This window comes from Corapipo altera, unplaced genomic scaffold (assembly GCF_003945725.1).
Source record: "Corapipo altera isolate COAL_440 unplaced genomic scaffold, ASM394572v1 22, whole genome shotgun sequence".
In the NCBI taxonomy this organism is placed as follows: Eukaryota; Metazoa; Chordata; class Aves; order Passeriformes; family Pipridae; genus Corapipo; species Corapipo altera.
The window spans coordinates 489,960-511,524 of record NW_020884886.1 but is presented as its reverse complement, the minus strand read 5'-3'; the positions used below and the strand labels follow the sequence as shown (position 1 = coordinate 511,524).

The following is a 21,565-nucleotide window of genomic DNA, read 5'->3' as shown; positions in this document are numbered from 1 at the left end:
TTCAGGAAAGTCTTGAGGCTAACTGGCAGCAAACACCCTTTCAGGCAGCACCTTGGAGCTGTGACACTAGGAGGAGGAGGCCCCCTCTGAAGGGTCATCAGATGTGTCACCCCTTGAAGGCACAGGTCCAACTCTAAAACGCATAAGTATCTCAGCAGAACATTTTGTAATGTCTTAAATACATATAACTAAAAAAACAAAACAAACAAACAAACAAAAAAAGCTGCTTTCACCCTTCTGTGTTTGGGGCAAGCTGCTGAAAGCAAGATCGTCCAAACCAGAGACTGGTCACTGCTCCTTACAACCCTCCAGTCTGGCCCACCAGGAGTGTAACATGGGGGCAACAACAAATCTTGAAACTGGATAGTGACTGAAGAGAACGTGTTCATCCTCTGGCCATTTCAGTGTAGACACACCTTGGTAACTCTTCTTAAAAGGGTGTACTAGTATGTATGTGTTTGTCTAAAAACAAAGCATTTGGAGCTTGCATTGCAGTGGGATACTATGTTTTAAGTTTAAAAAAGCTGCATGTGTTGGGAGGCTGTCTCCTGCCCCACATTTTGCTATCCACTGGGGTAAAACGCCCACTTTCTCACAGAAGATGATGGGTTTAGTGTCTCTGATGGCTGCCCACTGCAATTTGCAAAGATGGTTAAATGCAATGCAGTACGGACAGACTGGGGAATGAGATGCTGGAGAGCAGAGCTGTGGAAAGGGACTTGAGAGTCCTGGCCAAAGGGAAGTTAAATATGAGTCAGCAGTGCCCTGGCAGCCAGGAGGGCCAACCCTGTCCTGGGAGGCATCAGGCAAAGCATTACCAGCTGGGTCAGGGGGGATTGTCCCACTCTGCTCTGCACTGGGGTGGCCTCACCATGAATATTGTGGCAGTTTTGGGCATCAAAATATACGAAGGATATTAAGATATTAGAGAGTGCCCAAAGGAGGGCAACAAGGATGGTGAAGGGCCTTGAGGGGAAGCTGTATGAGGAGCGGCTTAGGATACTTGGTCTGTGCAGCCTGGAAAAGAGGAGACTGAGGGAAGACTTCACTGAAGTGAACATCCTCATGAGAGGAAGTGGAAGAGCAGGCACTGATCTCTTCACCAATGACAGAACACGAGGGAATGGTGTGAAGTTGTGTCAGGGGAGGTTTAAGTTGAATATTAGGAACAGGTTCTTCATCTAGAGGCTGGTTGGGCACTGGAACAAGCTCCCCAGGGAAGTGGTCAGAGCACCAAGTGAGACAGAGTTCAAGAAACATTTGGACAATGCTCTCAGACACATGGTGTGACTCTTGGGGTGGTCCTGTGCAGAGACAGGAGTTGGTCTCGATCCTTGTGGATCCCTTCCAACTCAGGATCCTCTATGATACTGTGATTCTCTATGAGACAAGAAATACTCTATGAGATACTTTATGGGAGAGGAAACACTCTTCCACTACTTCTGAAAATCTTGGCCAGAGAAGGTAGGCAGGGACAGGTGATCACAGAGGAGAAGTTGCCTTCTTTTCTCCTTCATTAAACCAACATGGCAGTGAAACTGTTGTGCTGAGGAGAGTGCTAGAAATGAGGAGCTCACCCTGAGGTAGGGAAGCACCTCACAGGCACTGTAGCTGGTCTTAGGAACTCCGATAAGGTCCATGCACCATTCAGTCTGCCAGTTTCCTTGGCTGCTGGAGTTATGTGGGTTTGTAAAGGCTCAGAATCTACAGAAAACCATAAAGTTGTTGTGAACACAGAGCCATGAGGTCAGTGTTGTAGCACTGTACACAGACACAGCTCATGCTGTCCTAGGACCTGGGAGGGAAGTTTAACAATACAGCAGCATTTGTAAAGGAAAGCCAAAGCTACCCAAACTGCAGGAGGTCCTATTGCAAACACAGAATGAAAAAAAAATTATTCAGGCTAAGTATAGTAGGTGTGTCGAGATACATAAAAAAAGGACAGTCTCTTTCCTCAGAAGGTCTGCAACTAAACTGGGGCATGCCACAAGGGAAACAAACAGGAGAGACCAGAAGGGACAAGTGACAGCAACACATTACTGAGCAAAAGACATGGCATGGTTGAATAGCTTTTATGGATGTCTAAAATAAATAATACCTGCAAACAAGTCCGACAACAGAAATGGGTGCTCTGGAGGAGGCTGGCTGAGGAGAAGGCACCCTGGCTGATGTGGGGCAGAGAAGATTTTGATATGACAACACTTAGAACAAAAAGAACAAGAAAAACAAATGTTTTCACACAAAAGCCCTGCCACAGGGCTGTCTGAATGACAGGTTTTCCTGATGGTGGAGTGGGGCACTGGGCAGCCCAGGACGATAGTCCAAGAAGGTGCGGGTGACCTCAAAGAAGCTGGAGGGGTTTTTTATTTCATTTTGCAAGACAACATCCTGCTTGAATTTCACTGTAATCAGAACATTTCCCAAAAGCATTTTGATCTTGCTGAACTGGCAAATTCTGACCAAAAATATCTCCTTTGCCTATTTTAGTAGTAACCATGGAAGCCAGCTTTGTACAGACATTCAGTTGGAGAGAGGATGGCAAGAGACAGCGAGGTGAATGCAGACAAGCTGGGAAATGAGGCTTCAGCAGTTTTTGTGGTCAGATCAGGAAGCATTAGCAGACAAGGGAGAGAGCTGGAATTTTGTGGGGTTTTAGAAGAAGGAGCTCATGGACTGCAGGAACCCAAAGAATTCACTGTTTGGAGAAACCAGGTATGGACTTGTATGTCGATAGTGATTAGATTAAAATTTACAATACTAAGAATTTTTTTTTAATTACTTTGTATTTTTTTAAGTTTAGCAGAAACACAGACACTCATGCTACAGACCATAGCTTAGCATATTGAAGAGGGGAAAAAGAATCCCTTGTGTCCAGAAGGTAAAAATAATCACTGCCCAAACGTCTGGCACTTACAATACATGCAGGCAGGATGCCAAATTGGATGGACTTTCAATCACACATGTTCCTAAATTTTCAGGCATACAGGGAAAGATGGGCAATATTCTCAAAAATTTAGTTATATAGTATTGAAAGCAAAAGACATCAGTCCTACCTACATATGTCATACTCCCAGTTCAATTTATAGCAAACAGATAATTTCTGAGATTTCCTTACTCTTAAGAAAACATTTGAGGATCCTTAGCATACAAAACAACCCATAGTATCAGACATACTCCTTTTCTGGCAAGGAAGCAACAAACTATATTACAATGAAAATCACTGAGTTCCCAATGAATGGTTTCCCAAATTCCACTTGAAAGAAATTATTTTGGCCCTGCTTACTTACAGGGGTTAGTCAATAAGTCCTCCTACCCATGTTGGTTTTTAGCACGTTTTAGCAAGCTACATGCTGAAAAGTGTCTAATTCATTAAAAACTCCTCTAAAATGCTATGAAAATGTTGCTCTTTCAGAAGTAAATTCCTCTAGAGAACCTGTTCCAAGCAGTTCACTTTAGACGTAAACCATGAGTTAATCCGGTTTGGATTTGAGTTGTATCACAAAAGAAGAAAAATAATCCCTGTTGTGCAGGAGTCTGCCCTGTGCCTTGTGCTGAGTGACGTTCCCATGACTCAGCAGGGCAGGAGAAAAAAGCCGTGTCACAAAAAAACAGATGACAGCAGCTGGTTTGAGCGTAGTGCTGTACACAGCATCACTTCTCCCCCAGCAAGAATTAATGCTGCTGGTGTCATCCCTTCCCAGCAGCAGCATAAAAGGTAGTGACATTTAAATAAATGCTTGGAGGAGTTTATCGATTCATTGATCCGTTAGCGAGAAGCCATTCCCCAGATTCCAACAGAGGAGAGGGAGCCAAGCGCAGGGAGCTTGGCACTGGTGCAGCACTCCAGCTAAGTGAGTTTCTGCAGCATTGTGGTAACAGGCATTAGAGTTGTGTTGAATAAATGGGTTCTAGCTTGCTGTTCTTCCAGAAAGAAGAGCAGTGTGGGCCCTTTTCCAGCAACCTCAGAGAAACTGCAGCACAAATTGCTGGCAGCTCTCTGCCAGAAGCCCAGCCTCGCTGCTCAGAGTTTGCTACTGGCTTGGCAGCCTTTTGCATCCACCTCGCAGCTGTTTGCATCCCCACACTGTCTCTCTCTGGCTTCCTGCCAAGGCTGGTAATGGATGTGGGGAGGCTGGACCAGCCCCTTGCCCTGAACCCACAGCCACACTCCAGGTGAGCCCAGCAGCTCCCAGGGAACACCTCGCACAGGCTCATCTCAGTGGGGGACAGTGATGGAACCAAGTCCTGCTGCTCTGCAGTTTAATCAGCCACAGGTTTTGAAAATAAAAAGCATTAAAATTCAAAGATGTCTGCCAAGTCAAGAAAGGCAGGAGCTTCTCTGACTGTCCTGCACTTCTGCTTGGAAACCCCACACTTCCCTCAGCAGCAGCCCTTTCCCCCCCGCAGGGGTTTACTCAGCTCTCCAGCCCCTTGGAGGATAATTTAAAGATTTAAAAAAAAATATTTCAGATAAAATATTTAGGGCACAGGAGATTTTCGTATCAGTTCATAAAAGATTTAAATGCTAAAATGTAAATGGTGTTTTGGGTATTACTGCGAGGCAGCCTCAGGAATGGAAATTCAAGAAAAGCATTGCAACCTATAAAGTTCAGATGATACTTGTAAAGGCCTGTCTGATCTGAGAGCTGCCAAAAAGGTCAGTAAAACCAAATTCACCAGCATCCTCATGCTGTGATAGCCAAAGACCTTATCTACTTAAGTGGTTGCTAATGGAAGTTGAGACCATACAAGAGGTCATTTCTGGGACAGGCTGCCAGCAACGTCACCCATCCCACAGCATTCGTATCCTTACAAGGGAGGCATAGACAGCTTCCAAGGGACTGAAGTAGAAGTATCACACAGGACTTTACTCCAATACCATGCTGAAAGTGTTCCAGGGAGCTACTGATGGGGCTCGTGAAGTCCTGTGTGGTCTGTGTTTGCAAATCCTTCCCCCAGAAGGATGGCTCCTGCCTTTGTGCAGATGGTCAAAATTCTACAGCTACCAGGACACTGAGTAGCAGCTCCAAGACAAACACAGTATTGGGAACTTATGCATTAGCTCTCACATTTTGTGATAGGCAGGAGGATTTATCTCAACACAGAAATGTTTATTGCAATATGCATGTAACATTGCCCCTTTTGACACAGTGGTCTGCAGTATTTGGGGTCTTGTAATCCCTCTTGCTTTAAGGATGCACAGTCTTGTTCCATGGACATCCCATGGACATCCAGGAGGAGTCATCTACCACATCCAAGTGTGTCTCTCCAACCAGCCTTCTGCCTTGGGATTCAACATCTTTTGCTGCCTTCACCATAAGCCTGTACTGTAATTGCTGTCATGTTTATCATTTACTCCTGGCTTCTTCCAGCTGTTTTCCCCCTCCCATTGTCTCTCTGCTGTTTGTCAGACACAAGTCTGCTCCAAGCACTCTGCAGACACCAGGGTTCAGTTTATATTTCAGCCTTAGTTTGCTGCTCTGATCCAGGTATTATCTCCTATTGTTTCAGCTATCACTAGAACAAGGAGTGTGTATGTGTTTCCTCTCTTCACTACAGTGCAAAGCTGCCAGCAAACCTATCAGCCCACAGACCAAAGAAACTTTTTCTAGCTGCCACACTCAGGAGCAGCATTCTGACCAGCCCCCTTTCATAAGTTCTTCTGAACTAACTGATGCCCAAAAACCACTTTCAGATACAAACTTCTCCAGGTCCAACACCAGGTGTCCAAAACAACCAGAGATGTTTAAATCCTCCCTGGTGCTTTCCATTCAACGTGGCATTCAGTGTTGTAAGCCAGAGGACCTGCCTCAAGTAAGTGCAGGTCTGCACAGGGAAAAGCAGCATCATTTGCTTCCTTATAAATGCCACTGCAGTGTGGTTATTCATAGAATCATAGAACATCTCAAGTGGGAAAGGACTCATCAGGATCTTCAAGTTCAACTCCCTGCTGCTCACAGGAGTACTGAAACCATGTAACTAAGAGCGTTGTCCAGACACTCTTCGGACTCTGACAGGCTTAATGCCGCGACCACTTCCCCGGGAGCCTGCTCCAGTGACTGACCATCTTCTTAGAGAAGAATCTCTTTTTAATGTCCAACCTGAACTTCCCCCAATGCAGATTTGGATGTAAGCAAAGCTAATACTACCAAAAGGGGTGACAGAGTGCCTACCACCATCCATTTCTCAGCTGAGTCAATCATGCAAGTGCAATCAACAAGATTACTTTAAATTATGGATTAACTGGCCCCGGTTCACCTGTGGCGGATTAGCAAGCACTCAAATGACTCTTTCTTGGCAGAAAAGCTGCCTCCAGTAGGTCAGCAAAGATTATTCTGAATAGTAACAAAACTGAAGAGCTAACAGACTGGATTTTCAGTACTGCAGAACCTACCTACTTCCAGCCAAACTCCACAGTGTGCGAGGTATATGCAGCTTAAATAAGAAACCCAACCCAGATGTTTGAGGAGGGAGTGCAGGCCTGAAGTATGGAACCTAAAACCACACAGATGAAGGAGATATCCAGCATGAAGATGCCTGTACAGACAAGCTGTCTGAAGGGAGTCTGCAGCAGATGTGATTGGCAGTGGGAATTCTTATTCTGTTCATTCCTTAACATTAAGTTGACAGATTTCTCCATAGCCAGAAGGAGCACTTCTGAATCCCCATGTTCTAAGCAAGTCTTCAATTGCTCAGAAGGCTGGGATTCTTTAGTTATAAAAACCAGCTTTAATGACTGTAGAATCAGAGACCTAAACAATGAAACAAGGAACTACCATCTGATTGCAGAGAAACAAGAATAAACAATTTACAGAAAACCAAGCCATTTCACAGCACAGTGTCTCACTCTCTTTAATAAAAGTGGCCAATGTTTTCCATTGTCTGTGCAAACAGAAGGCAATGGTGCATTTCCCAGGGGAGGCACTCTTGTGCAACTGTTTATTAGAGGCAATCAGTCAACTCCAAAGGACTTAAAAATTCAGTCCTCTTCTCCCTCACCTCAATCACCTTATGGTAAAAACTACTTTGACTGGCTTTAGCTCCTATTTTGCTGTGGATTTTAAGGAGCTCAACAGCCTGATCCACAAACCTTCCCAACCAAGGGCAAAACAAGTCTGACTGCTTCTTGTCAACATCTCACCAGCCATATAGATGAAAATATCCCCCATGCTGTCTTTAATGCCTGGCAGCAATATCCCAGTGGCTGAAGCCGCTCAAGCAGACCAAAAATGCATCACAGGCAGCAGTCTAAAATATTCAATGCTGGTATCATGGTTTTCTCCATTTGCAGCCTCTTTCCTCTCTGCACACTGTGCTTCATGGTAACTGGACAGGCAGATTATACTAAAGCTCATGCCCACCTTGTCAAATGATTTCTCATCAAGTCTCAGCAGGAACTAATTGAAGATTAAACTAATCATTCCATGAGGCCTCTTATGCAGTGTTTTAACACTTTTTGTGAATACATTAAGGAGAACTTCAGTGAAGTGCTGATCTGGCAGGACCACTGAACACACAAGCTGGAGTGACTGGACAACCCAACACATATCTGAGAAATGAGAACTTTGGATATCCTCAATAAATGGGACAAGACAAACCCTTATGCATTTCTTCTGGCTGTAAAAACCAGCCCAGCAAAATGGTAATAGTGTTTTCCAAAATATCATCCTGCCTTTTCTGAAAACAAAGGAGCAAGTCTGACAAGAGCTGCTTGATGTTACATGAAATATTCCCAAGGAACTCTCTGATCTTCTCTATCTCCTGAAATCTGGAGAATACCACAGCCAGGCACTCTAACTTGTGTTGATCTCTGCTTCAACCTGCTTCCACAATAGCCAAATTCTTTCATCAGCCAATCTGTAGCTCCATCCCTGACCTCTGATCCGCACAGCGCCTCTCTGGGTATTGTACACAGCTATCAGATAACCACAAGTGACATCCAGGCTTTCTCCAGCCTCTGGGTAAAAGCTGTAAAGAGGGGTCATGGCAGACCCCCAGTTGAAAAAATTAATGTAGTTTTTCTGCAGTGCCTTGCAGGGTAAAGGAGCCATTTAACCAGAGATGAAAGCTGAAAGATAGGACCAAAAAGCTTTTTTGTTTTGAAGTAACAGAAAACACCCTCTGGAATGGCAGAACCTGACACTATACTCAGTAATAAAAATCAAGATCCCAAAAGCAGGATCAGATATACTCTTACTAGTGTTTGCTTTGACAGAAATTTGCATTTTCAAGGCTCTTCTGCTGTAACGGCAGAAGAGAACCCCAAATACTGGTCACCACAGCTATCAGGAATATTTCAGGAGTATTGTATACATCTCATTATTGTGCTATATTCTACTCTGCCTCCCTTGCAAATAAGAACTACTTCAGGCAGGCATCACATGCAAGTTCCCATCTAAGCATTTAAAATATTACAAGTGGTGTGAGTTATCAGTCAAGGTTTCTGGAATCACTCTCACTTTTAAGATAATTTAGATGCTCCTCACTACTTTCAACATGCTAGTATATGGGAAAGCAAGATTAGCTTTGGTTTAGACTATTAACGTAATATGATTGCAGTGCACTCAGAAATGGTAAAAAATCAACTCTCTTTCATTCCCAATTGCTCAATTCAGTATGAAACCACAGTAAAACAGTAAGCAAATCTTGTGAATAAGGCTTTCATTTACATTTGACAGAGAGCCAACATCTGTGTTGCTATTTTATTTATACACACAGACACATATATATACACACATACACACTTTTTATACTTTTATATAAATACGCAGGCACATTATTTTACCTGGTTGCTTTCTAACAGTAACTATTTCCATATAAGTTTCTGAAGAGGAGAGGAAAGGTCTGCTGAAGGAAGATTTGGTCATGGCCTCACCATAGAGCCCAGACAAAGGGTTCAACATGCACATTAACCCTCATAAAGTGGAAAAGCATTGTATTTTCTCTCCAAAAATTCAGAAAGCATTGCATGTCCTTACAGACTGTGCACCATCTCAGGACAAATCCCAGACTGCTAAAAATCAAAATCACGCTTGGATGCCACAAGTTGTTCTTCTGTGTCCTGTAATTTTGTATAAGAATCACAAAAAAAAAAATTATTTTGTCCATCTTTAAGGAAGGACAAAATTCTCATTAGAGAATTTTGCATATAAAAGCTTGAGGAGATGGTAAGTCCAATACTGAGCTGCAAGAAAGCATGTTGCACTCTCAAAACCGTGGGAAAAAAAATGTTTAAAGTTAACACATTTTAAAATATACTCCTCCAGCCTACTGGCTAACATCTCTGACATGGTCCAGTGGCACAGCACCCTCAGAGCCAGTGCATCAGAAGGAACCAAATGAGTTCAAGGACAAAGAATCAACCAGTTAAACCCTATGAAAACCCATGTCAGTGATCACCACAGAGAGAGGTGTTACAGCACAGACTCCTCTGTCCACAAGGAACAAACCTGTAAAATCACTGCCTACAAGGGACTGAAACAGTGACCGACTTGACCTCCTCTGGCCAATGAGAAGACAACACAGCACCTTCTCCATACTCAAAAACTGCAGCCTGAACCACTTGGCTCCATTCCCTTCCCTGATTTTTCAGAGGCGGAGCAGAAGGAAAGCACAGGCTCAGTGCACAAACCCGCACCTTTGTATCTTCAAGGGTTTTATAGTGTGGAAGAAAAAGTTCAGTACCTGCTGTCCTAGGAACAGAAGATCCTCCATGAGCCTTAAAGTCAAAGCAGGACTCCTCACAGCAGATCACGGACCCAGAGCAGAACTTCGCATCTGGGGAGAGAGAGTTTGGCAGAACAAGGCACTGTGTGGGGAGGGGAGTGAGGAGACATTTCATACCACTCAAGCAGGAAGGTCAGCTGTGGTTAGCCAGGGTTATCTTGCAAAGGTCTAGAGAGCTAGGTTTGATTTAGTTTTTAAAGTCTAGCCTTTCAAACAGCACTGACAAATGTATTCCCCATGCTATATAGCCCCATCATAAATAACTTGAATCAGCCCACAGGCCTTCAATAACCTCATTCCCGTGTGCTGAAAGCTGCTCGTTTTAAGCATAAAGAATATGACACAGATCGTCATCTGCACATCTTACCATGGCCAGCAAAAGGTGTCTCTTTAAAAGACATTCCAGTCTCACCCAGGGCACCAACAGGCATAATTTTTCCTGACTTTTCTGTCATCTGCCCAACTTCTTCATTAGGAAGTTAATACTCAGTGCTCAGCCCACTGTCCTTCAGAGGACTGCAAACCCTTTTTTAAAATATGGTGGGTCCTGAAGGTATTGTTATCTCTATTTTACAGAAGAAGAAGCCAGAGAAAAGCAAGGGGAAAAATTTCTAAAGCTTCTAAATGATTGTGAAACTGAAGTAATTTTCAGAAGAGAATTGGACACTCCAGAGCTGAAGTCAACCTTGCACGTCCTTCAGTCACATCTCACAATGAAACACACTCTCAACTCACTTTGGGCAAGGTCCTCAAAGCCACACGGATACCTGAAGAGAATCACAACAGGAAACAATTTCCAGCTCTAAACACAGAGCTAAATCAGCCATGACTTCTCCCCTCCTCCAACCTGACAGTCTGCAGGAACCCATTTTTTCACCAAAAGAAGGTATTTGGGTACCTCAAGTTTTTCTTCCTCCATGCTGGGATCCAAATATTTTGGCCAAGCTGAACCTCTTAGCGCTTATGCCCAGGAAGCCCACTTGGGACTGTGAGGTCGTGAACACAGCTAATGCTCCTCAACGTGGCTCTGGTGTCAGTATGAGGGAGCAGCTGCTCCAACTTTCATTTAAAGACGTTGCTGGAGGAAGAAGGTGTGGTTTGGGGTGGCACCAAAATAGCACCTGCTGCCAGGACAAGGTGGTTGCAACCTCTCCCTGTGGATAGAAGCACTGGGTTTGGACTCTGCCTCCAGGGCTGGTTTTGATTTTTATCCAAAGATGTTTTAATGCAAACTACATAGTAAGCAGCCTTGGGAATGCCGCCAGATACCTGCTCCCCACCTCTCTTTAGGTAGGCCACAATCAGGCTCCCACTTGCTTCTCCTCTCCGGCTCTGCGAATCCTTCTCCGCACCATGGCACAACTTCAATAGAACGGGCTGAGAGGTTGCCTACAGCCTGGGAAGGGACAGGTGGATTTGAATATCCCTTGGGAGAAGGAGGACCCAAACCCAAGTTCGACCACTTCTGAGATGAGTATTAAAACCATTGAGTTATTATATGAAAACCACCACACCAATCATTTGTATCTTAAGCAGCAAGTGCAGGGCTGTGAGCTGAGACCTCAGCAACAGGGGCAGGTTTGACTCACCAGGCCGGGTTTGGAGCTTGCAGAGTGTGGGAGCTGCTTGCGGGATGTGGCGTGAGAGCTGGCTGGGGATGTGGGTGGGAAAAGGGTCTCCAGGAGTCCGAGCAGATACCAGGACAAGTACTGGGGAGGGAACCAGATCCTGCAAACAAGTCCTCTTGAAATCACCAGAGGTACATCTGGTCCCAGCATTTGAAGTCCTAACCTTACTTTAGGGTTAAAATGTCAAACTAAAATCTCTTTTATCACCACCAAAGTGCTTTTACCTTGCATTTTTAAGTGTTTGTTTAAGCTGAGGTTAAAAACAGTCTGGGCTTCTTGACTCCTTTTCCAGATCATAAAACTCTCTGAAGTCCAAAAGAGTATAGAATGTTTCTACAGTTTGACTAACAGTTGTGTGCCTAGTTAGCTTCCTGCACCTTCTTCATCCTCGACCTAAAAGAGTTTATCTGCAAAAATTTAACTAAAGGCATTTCTTAAAGGAATTTTTAGAGTAGCTGTTAGCCAGTGTGTTTTTATCACAACTCAACTCAATAAAGTAACAGCTAGTTCTACATTTAATTGTCAGGAAAAAGTCCGTAATTAAAGAGCAAGTCTATGCATGTGTTTTTAAATACTGTGAGCCTCATTTTCTTCAAATTTGTTGTTTCTTCCAATTCTTTAAATATGCATTTGAAAGAACTAGAGGGGCAAGTAGCACTCTTTGGAAGTTGCAAATAGGTCTTTTGAGAAAATAAGTACATTTTAATCTCACTGAAACATACTTAACCATAAAAACAGGAGGTAAGAGGTAGAAAAGTTGCACTTTTTGACAAAACAGAGGATGTATCCCACTAAATAGGGACAGTTGAATAGCCTGAGTAAATGGAAATATTTGCAATTCATTTTAGACATCTAGCAAGATATGTGCCAGAGCTCTAGAATTTGTTTCAGGCCCTTTCAGAAATAAAGTCTGACACAAGATTTTGATTTAAATTTCACTCATCCTAGTGACACAGTCATTAGTTTATTCAACAGCATTAAAAGTGAACAGCAAGTGCCCCTAGAACCTCCTCCCACAGAATAAGAAAGCGAGAGGTAAAATTCTGCATCATTCCACACTGATGATTTTTTTAGACAGAATTTCCCACTCACCTTAACAAGGTGATAATTAAAAAATCTCTGCCAAGGAACACAACCTCCTCACTGGACCCCCGCAGCTCTGAACACACCTGCTGCTGGAATTTGATGTCCTGTATCTAGAGCATCAGAAAGTGTTTGGGAGACTTATTTAGGAACAAGTACACAGTTGCACAGAGATTAAATTCCTTGGAGTTCTTTTTCTTTTTTTTTTTTAATTATTCTAAGGCAAAACAAGAGAGGATCCTGCAGTTTGGTAAATCTGAACATAAGGACACAAACATGGCTTGTCATCCTTCCAGCCAAGCATCTGATGGCTACAGAAGAAACAAAACACAGTTGTGTCTCTGCTGACTTGCTACAGCTGTTCTTTTCAGGTTTTGCAATGGTATGGGAGTATTACAAAGTCTAATATTGCTTTTGGTATATGGAGAGCAATGCTGGCCAATCCTACTTGCCCGATCCCATTATTCAATTAAATATCCAAAAATAAAATATACCACATGCCAATACAGAGCACAGTCTTACCAGCCCTAAATCAGGGTCAGGTTTATGCTTTTGTGGCCTCTCTAAATATGCTCAACTTCAATGAGCTGTACCCTCTGCCTGTTTGAGAATGACTGGCTACTTTCATTTCACAGGATGGATCCACACCCCTTAGAGCACATCTGAGCTCAGGCTTATTTTTTTTCCCCCACAGAACACTAAGGTGCAGATCAGAGCATGGCTGATATCCACACTAGTTGCTGTTCTGTCAGTGTATGTTCTGTACCACAAAGAAAGAGAATCCAGACTGCAGAAAAACCTACTGCACACACCATCACCTTCCTCTGAATCTCATATGAGCAATGACTTTGCACCCACAGGAGGAGACCAACTGTGTCACTCTTCCAGCATGGGCTGCCATCCAAACCCATAGCTGGTACTACCACACACACACACCCTTATTCAGTGGCAAGCAAGCTCCTATTGTCCTGTATCCTTCCTCCTCTTTCAGATCTCAGTCAAGACTTTTCACCCTTGGCACTGAATTATCTATTTTACTACCTTTAACCCCCCTCAATTTGGCATCATTTGTTTTCCCAGACCCACCACTGTGATTTTCCCAAAAAAATGAAGGAAGCAAAGATCACATAAGAAAATCCTACATACCTTCATGGCACTGTGTAGCTCTCCTACAACACTCACTAGTCTGTGCCTTCATGCCAGCCTACAACATCTTCAAACCCTTGAGCCCCATCTCTTGGGCAAAGATTCTTGGTGAGACAGACATTCACTTCAGCAGTGAGAGCTTCAGCAATGAAACAGTCACTTCTGTCGTTGCAAAATACAGACAAAATCCGAAAAAAATATCCCCTCCAGTTCACACTTTTGTCTAGATCAGTCACCCAAGATGCTCCACAAAAAGCTAGAGACTGGATGTTGGTGCAGAGCTCAATAGCCCTAAGAAGCAGAAACTCCCAATTAATGCTAAAAAAGAGCTTCTAGTCAGATTTAAGCTATGTCCCTAGACAAAAAGAGGTTCATCAGGAGAATGATCCAGCCTCTGAAACAAACGCATCAAATTCCAAATGTCATTGGATTTGATCCAAATGGATGCCTTTTCTGGGCCTGGTGCTAATAAACCTGCATGCTTCAAACAAGAAGCAGCACCAGAATTGCAAATGTCTTTTCCATGGACCAGGGCAGTACCTCACCTCTTCTCTTCTGACATTTTCCTAGTCTCACACCCAGTTCCAGTGAGAGAACCATGTCTGGGATGTGTGTATGATAGTCGTACAGATGTAAAATGGTTAAGTGGATCACTGAAGGCATCCACCACTGCTTTGTGATGTATTTGAAGAACTTTAAAAGCAAGCAAATAAAACATATCAAGCAATGTAAATGAAGAATTATTTTTTCCCTTCTTAGATTACATAAAAGATTTTGGCCCATTTAAAATAGACATCCTCAATTAAAATTATATCTAGCTACAATGAGGTAGTAGTCTTGTTATGACTGAGTCATTGTTGCACAGACTTGACTCTTACTATGGAAAAAAAGGGGGCTCTTTGGTATGGAATAGTTTCTCGAATAAAGTTATTCTGTAAAGAAAACTAACATAAGAAAAGCAAAGAGCCCCTTTAATTAATAGCTATATGAGGGATTTTTTTTAACCTAGTTATTCTGCAACAGAACTTAATCATGAACTCCTCTCTCCCAATGATTATCTCATCTCTCTGAACAGTACAAGCAAAAAATTGCTGTGTACCTTTCTCCCTCTAATGAGGACTATGGGAAACAGCAGAGACATCTGACACTTTATATGCCTACCTCTCCCCATATGTCCCACAGATGCCAAAACCCTCAAAAATTTCCCTTCCCTGATGTCAAAACAAATATGAAAAAGGATTTTCACAAATATAAAAGAGACAGGGAAGGGGAAATTGGGCAGCTTTTCAGGTGGATATGACAGGTAATTCAGATGTGACCCAAAAAATAAATAAAAAAAAATAGGTTTAGAATCTAGCTCAGTTTTCAGGATGAATGACACTGCTGAACAAGGGGGGGGGAAGACACAATAGGTGAGTGTAACAAGAGTAGGACAGCTGTCTACTGACATGTAGGTAGAGCTGAAAAAGTTTAATGCATTCAAACCAGACCAGAGAATTCACTGGCAGCATTTGAGGAAAAAGCTGTGTGCTGTGGTGCCAACAGTAGTGGAGGTCTGGACATGGCAACCCCAGGGGACCTTTCCAAGCCTATGTTTAAATCTCTTGGCACAGAAACCCTTCTGTACCTATAAGCATTCTTGCAGCTTTTCTGTGTACTATTTCTACTCCTACAGTATTCAGGACACAGTTATCACACTTAGGCACATTGTGGATTTACACACAAACCTCAAACCTTCTTTTTTATTTTAAGCTTTCTTTAAAGTCTTTTTCATCCTATTTATCTCCTTGATCACTACTAAGGATTGAGCTGATATTTTCCAAGAGTTACTCACAATGGCACCAAGGTATTTTCCTGAATGGTTACATCTCTGTGCATGCATAGGTACGGTTCTTTTCTCTTTATGCATTACTTTGCAGATGTCTAGATAAGGTGAGAAAATGGAGAATATTCACAGTCAGTTCTAGTTTTAACTACCTTGAAAATTTCTTATGATAAGTTTGTCCACTCTCTTTTTTTCCCCTAAAGCATTAGTAGGTAATTTAACAGTAGAGATACCAACAGAGGTTCTTGGTGACTTCCTGCAATTGGAAAACAGATGACTCAATCTCTAGCCTCTGTTTTATTACCTTTAATTAATTAGAACCATAACCAGTTCAAAACTACAGGAAGACATTCCCTTTTATTTCTGAACTATTAAGGGAGTTTGTTGACTATTGGTAAGGGGCCCTGGAAGTCCAGCTATACCTTATCAACTGAATCATCTCTGCCCAAGGGCTACTAGGCTTCAAAGTACACAGATTTATGACAGCTTCCTTCTACAAAATTAATTTTGACATTTACCCAACATATCATATTTACAAGTTTTCATTTTAGTTTCCATAAATTTGACCAAGGAAGGCTCGATTTACCAGTGTACACAGCCCTTTAAACATTCATTACATTTGCCACCTTCAATTGTCACATCAATTATTTAATCCATATCAAAGGAAACTATTAATTCAAGAACTCTACATTTGGGACTCTTGGGTGGCTACCATGGCTACCACCTATTTTTATCAATAGTATTACGCATTTTATCTAATTGTTCTAAACCTGTTCTGCTGACACTTCAGTTTAAAACACACTTTCAGATGCTTTCAGATACCAAAATGCTCCAGAAGAGAGGGCTCCCTGAGATCCTTTATGATGAACAGCAAAGCAAAGATTTATTTAGCCTTGCTGTAACAACCCTGTGTACTTTGAGTGTTCTTATTACACTGCAATTGCCTATCAAGCTGCTGATGGACAGGCTTCCTACTCTTCATGTGTTTGAAGGGGTTTTGTCATTGTTTCTGCAAGTTTAGCAAGTTGCCCCTCAGAACTGATTTTACCTGCCTTGTTTACCTTGCCTTATTTAACTTGCCTGTATGATCTTTTCTATTTATTCTGTTCAGACATCAACTCCACTTTCTGAAAGATTTCTTTTTACTTCTAACATCATTCTGCTCTTCTTCTGAACACTACCAGCTTTTCAGAGTCCTTCTTCCTCAATCCTTTTGATAAAAGAGATACATGCTTCCTTGAGCTCATGATAGTCTTCTCACCAGCTGCATGTTCTCTGCAAGTATCTTACTCTTTTAGCTGTTACTTTGAACAACAAAATCCATAGAATCATTCATATATTTATCTATTCTACCTCTTAAGAGATTTTTTTGTTTGCGCAGTGACAAGAGAACTGAGTTTGTCATGGTCATTGCACGTTGCTCTGGTTTAAAAATAGTGTCATCTTTTCACTGTTACATTAAATCATAGAATCATAGAACAATATTATGTTGTTTCACATCTCTGTGTTGCTTTCCCTGTTGTCTCTCACATCAAGATCTTTCTCCTTTTCTGGTCCTATGTTCAGCATCTTTGGTATTTCTCCATTTACTTCTGCAGGGAAAGGCCCTTTCTTCCCTTGTACTTCACTGCACACTCTCTGGATCACAAGCATTTCAAACAAATACCAGTCTCTCCTCCAAAAGAAACTGCTCCATTTGCCAAGACAAGAGCAGTTCATATTTCCCATATTTCTAAAACAGAGTTCTCAGATTTCCCCAGTCAGCATTTTGATAAAGAGAGTTTTCCAGAGGGTTTCATGACCATGTTTCTAATTTTTTTTGTTTGTAATACTAATTGCAAACACAGTAAACATCAATACCAACACTGCCACCTCCACGCCTCCTCGAGATAAGAAATGTATTCCTCTAGCCTTATTTTTCTTTGTTTCCTACAAAAGCACTGAAGTTCCCTGGAAGGGCAGTTTCTTCACACCTCCAGGATAGTTTGGATGACAAGTCTAAGAAGATTAGCTTCTGTAATGTTTTCTAAAAACCACTGTAAAGGAGGATCACTGACACGGATGACTGATTTTCATCCAGGAGATTCTAGCATTGTTCCACTATCTCATGCATTTATTAGGATTTCATTTCCTTCTGAAGCCTCAAGGGAAATTTCATAATCAGCACACCTGGTATGTGTAGTATAAATAATTAAGAGGATGCCCTCTCTAACAATCTATGCAGAAAGGCTGTTCTGCTGTAAGAAATGGCCTGGATCACAGCCTTGTTAGAAGGAAGAATTAGGGTTGTAAGATCCTCTCCATTTTCAGACTCAGAAAAACTCATGAACATTTACTGAACCAAATGGAGTCAAGATTCTACCTGATTGAGGTAGAGGAACCTACTCAATCAGTATGTTTAGGAGTTGTTTCAAGATTATTCTTTCTACACTGTCAGCATAAATGGTACTTTAGTACCATTTTTCTATCCCACAATTTAATTTATTGCTTGCCTTAAGAAAAAAGATCATGACACCAATTTAGCTTATAATCACATCAAGAAAAATACTTTATGTGACAAATTTGGCAATAAGCCAGCACTGCATAAACTGGTTTGATGAGAAAAATACTTAGGGCAGACCATGGTAAAGAGGAGAGAGATCATGAGACACTCTCCATACGTGGCTTTATCTGTTCAGCAATTTTCAAAGGCAGTAGCTGTCACAGCCCAAGCTCTGGTGGTCTTCGGTGGTTTCCCCCCTAGACACCAAGAGCACTTAAGTCTTCACAAAGTGAACATTATGCAAAGAAGGAATTACTTTATTATCACAAACAGATAAAATAGTTAACACCTGCCTTGCATTGCCGGACATGCAAATTCCTGTCTGTCACACTAACATGTTGGTAGCATCTCTGCTTTACCAATAGAACCCTTTGTTCTGAATTTTTCTTTCCGCTACCTTTGATCAGTCCCCTGTTTTAAGCTGTATTTAATACTTTCTCTCCAGATCCCTCATTGGAAATATTTTTTTTTTCTTTCCCTAAACCCGAACTCAAGTTTTACTTTAAAGCTTCTAAAAAAGTTTTATCATATCATGTGCTTCACTTTACGCTGCCATCTGGAACTAAAGTACAGCAGAGTAAATGACATATTTGTGATTTGGAACCCAGTTTTGTAGATAGAAGAGGTTAAGCAGTTCGTTTAAATATGCCGTTTTGATATGTAACTAAAATAGATTCAAACACTGAGATTTGCTCACCATCATTACTCCCATTTTCCAACACATTAATTAGATATAGGCAATCAAATCAAGAAAATCAACTTCTCATCACGGACTGTATTCTAAATTATAAATATTTTACAGCTAAAAAAATGATAATTAATAATTTGTGACCAGAATATTAGACCTGCCATGAACAGTACCAGACATATATGCAACATTTTGTAAACATACTCCCACCTTTTGAACTTGCCCGGTTGCCTTAGGTCCATTTTGGCTCTTACATATCTTTCTAAAGCAGATTTGAAAGATCTCTGACTAATTAAATCTATTGCTATTTAAATTCAATTTTTAATGGGTTATGACCCAGAAGTGTATTCATTACCAGAATTTCTCTCTTTCTAAAAGCCTGATACTGCAATTGGATTGATGGGGCACATCCTTACACCAACATGTTGCTTTACGGGGACTCTGCTTGGGTGCAAGGGTCCTCTAGAACCAGAGCCTTTACCTGCAGCATGATAAAGCATGACAGGATTATAGTCACTGCCCCAAGAAAAATAAAAAAGACTCATCTTTATCTTCTAACTTGGTTTGTCTTGGCATCATCAAGACTTTACCCCTCAATTTAGAAAACGAGAAGCAAGAAGTTACCAAGGCAGAAAGATCCAGGCATCCTACAATAAAATTCAGTACTTAGTTTCCATGTAGCCTTTTTCTTACTCTACCCAGAGCAGTAGGATGCACAGGATCTGACGCATTAAACCCATTTCAGAACCCTCAGCAGAAAGTAGGTTTCAGTTTAGGAAGTGATAACAGGAGGGCCCTGGGCATGTCTGCAGTGAAAAGTCCACTAGTAAAGCTTCATAAACTGAGCAGTATTTTTCCTCTCTTTGACAACTAAATGCGTGATTTGAAAGTGCACAGAATGGTTTTACTTCCATGGGACAAGCACTTGACAACTTCAGGTACTTTGTGACACTGGTAAGACTCACCTTTCTCCTCTGGATGCTCCGTGCTGCTCTAGTGGGAGCCCTTCCACCCTCAGACCCTGCTCCCCTCAGTCCAATTGGCCTGGTCTGCACGGGCTCAGCTGTGTGAGCCCACTGACATCCATGTGCTGTAAATACTCCCAAGCCGTGGGGACTAAGGGGTTAATCCAGCTCGTAGGCATACATTAAACCCTGCTAAGAGCATTCCACAGAAATACCATCCTGAGCTCGCAGCCCAGAAGGAATAGCCAACCTGACACACTCTCTATCCGTGATTTTAAAGTCAGCAGCAATATGGCATTTTGTGGGGCACTCATAAACCCTTAGAAACCTGTGGGCATGGAAAACTAGCCATTGTATGGACAGCTGCACGGAAAAAAACTGGAGAGCTGTTTATGCAGCATTAGCTGTGAAAGTTGTACTTTGCTTTAAGCACTCATTTCGAGTTCTACCACCTGTTTAAAAAAGTATTTCCTCATTCATTTTAAAAGCTGCAGCTCAGTCCCCCCTCCTGTCTGCATAAAGATGTCATAAAGACGCACACTTACAGGAGAATAAAAGAACCTGCAGTTGTAAGTATCCCAGATATTGGTCTCTATCAGGCTATATAAACCAGAGCTTTAGCAGTCTCTCAGGAGTTTGATGTAAAAGCAATTGGAACTGCAATTAACAACAGCACATCTTAGGATAGGGAAAGACTTCTAACTAGAAGCTAATTAGGAGGGCAAACACTGAAGCTTGTTAGCTGAGATGCTAATGAGAATTATACTTGAGTGGCAGCAGACTAGCTATTCAGAGTTAATTAGAAACCTCAGCTGATAGTATATTGCTCTTAAGAGCTTTCAAAACAAACAACTGGAAAAACTGTCCTGCAGCTAAGGATCCAGCATGCCATGTTGAGTAATTCATGGGCACAGAGAACAGCCAAAAGATTACACTCAAGCACCAGGGTAATCTAACAGTCTCTGAAAAAGGTAGAGAGGAGGTTTTTAGGAGGTGCATGCCCGCCTGGATTTTCAGCAATGGATCAGTTCATTGGTGGCAACCCTGATGCTGCATTACCCACTGCCTGGCCAACACAGCATCCAATTGCACCAGAGCATGAGTGGGGGGCTGCCACACGCCCAAAATATCCTCACCAGTCTTGTGCAGAAGTGGGACACGGACCTGGGCTGATCCAACAGCCCCTGACAGCTTTCCTATCCCACCCCCAGCCTCTCCCATTCCAGCCCTCAGCTCTCGGCCGGGAAAGCTGCTGGTGTCAGCTGTACCAGGGCAAAGCCACAGCTGTGTGCAATTGCTCTCACCACGACTTTGCCTTCCCGGGGCACGGGAGGGGTTTACTCTCTCCCCCTCTTTGTGCGGTGAGGGGGCAAAGAGTAAATCGGAGCACTTCGAGAGGAAAAACCTTTTAAATGTACGATGGCCGCAACGGGGATGTGAAGTGTGGCCTTACCTGGGCTGAGTTGCATGGCTGATTCCTGCTCTGAGCAGAGCCAAGGAGGCAAAGCAGAGGGGCTGCCTGTTTAAATGTTTCCTCTGTGCCTGATTGGAAGCGCAAGAGCCAGTCAGGGGCAGGGGAGAGGCTGCTAAACTCAAAGTAGGTTGCTTGTTTCAGGAAAAGGTTGGATACTGGAGAACCTGCACACTGGTTTGCAGCGCACATGAAAACACATAAAAACATTCAGTGTCACAGGGGAGAGAAATGCTCCAGAAGAATTAGGGGGATTTACAATTTCACCAAAGCCCTGTTTGCATTAAAACTTGCAGCAATTTAAGCAAAATGTGGTTTTAATTCTATTTATTGAAACCAATTGCAAATCCATGTGGATGCTCTTAAACAGATTCAGCTTTCCAAAAGAAAAACTAATGTAATGGAGATTTCAATTAAAGCACAGAGGAGCATCCACAAACGGGTTTACACCAGTGTAATTAAACAGATTTCAAAGTTTAACTTTAGCTTAA

At 42.4% G+C, this 21,565-nt stretch overlaps 1 protein-coding gene across 2 annotated transcripts in view; it reads right to left on the bottom strand.

The window, feature by feature from the left end:
* Positions 1 to 21,091, bottom strand: part of MSANTD1 (Myb/SANT DNA binding domain containing 1) — a 44,437-nt gene extending 23,346 nt beyond the window's left edge. The window contains exon 1 of one of the 2 annotated variants that reach the window (XM_027643033.1): positions 21,057 to 21,091. In XM_027643033.1, the coding sequence (XP_027498834.1) occupies positions 21,057 to 21,072 (16 nt within the window). In that variant the 5' untranslated portion in view covers positions 21,073 to 21,091. Of the gene's footprint in view, positions 1 to 9,684; positions 9,846 to 21,056 lie in introns of those variants that run through there. The other variant, XM_027643037.1, reaches the window with a different exon arrangement.
* Positions 21,092 to 21,565: the final 474 nt, after the last annotated feature.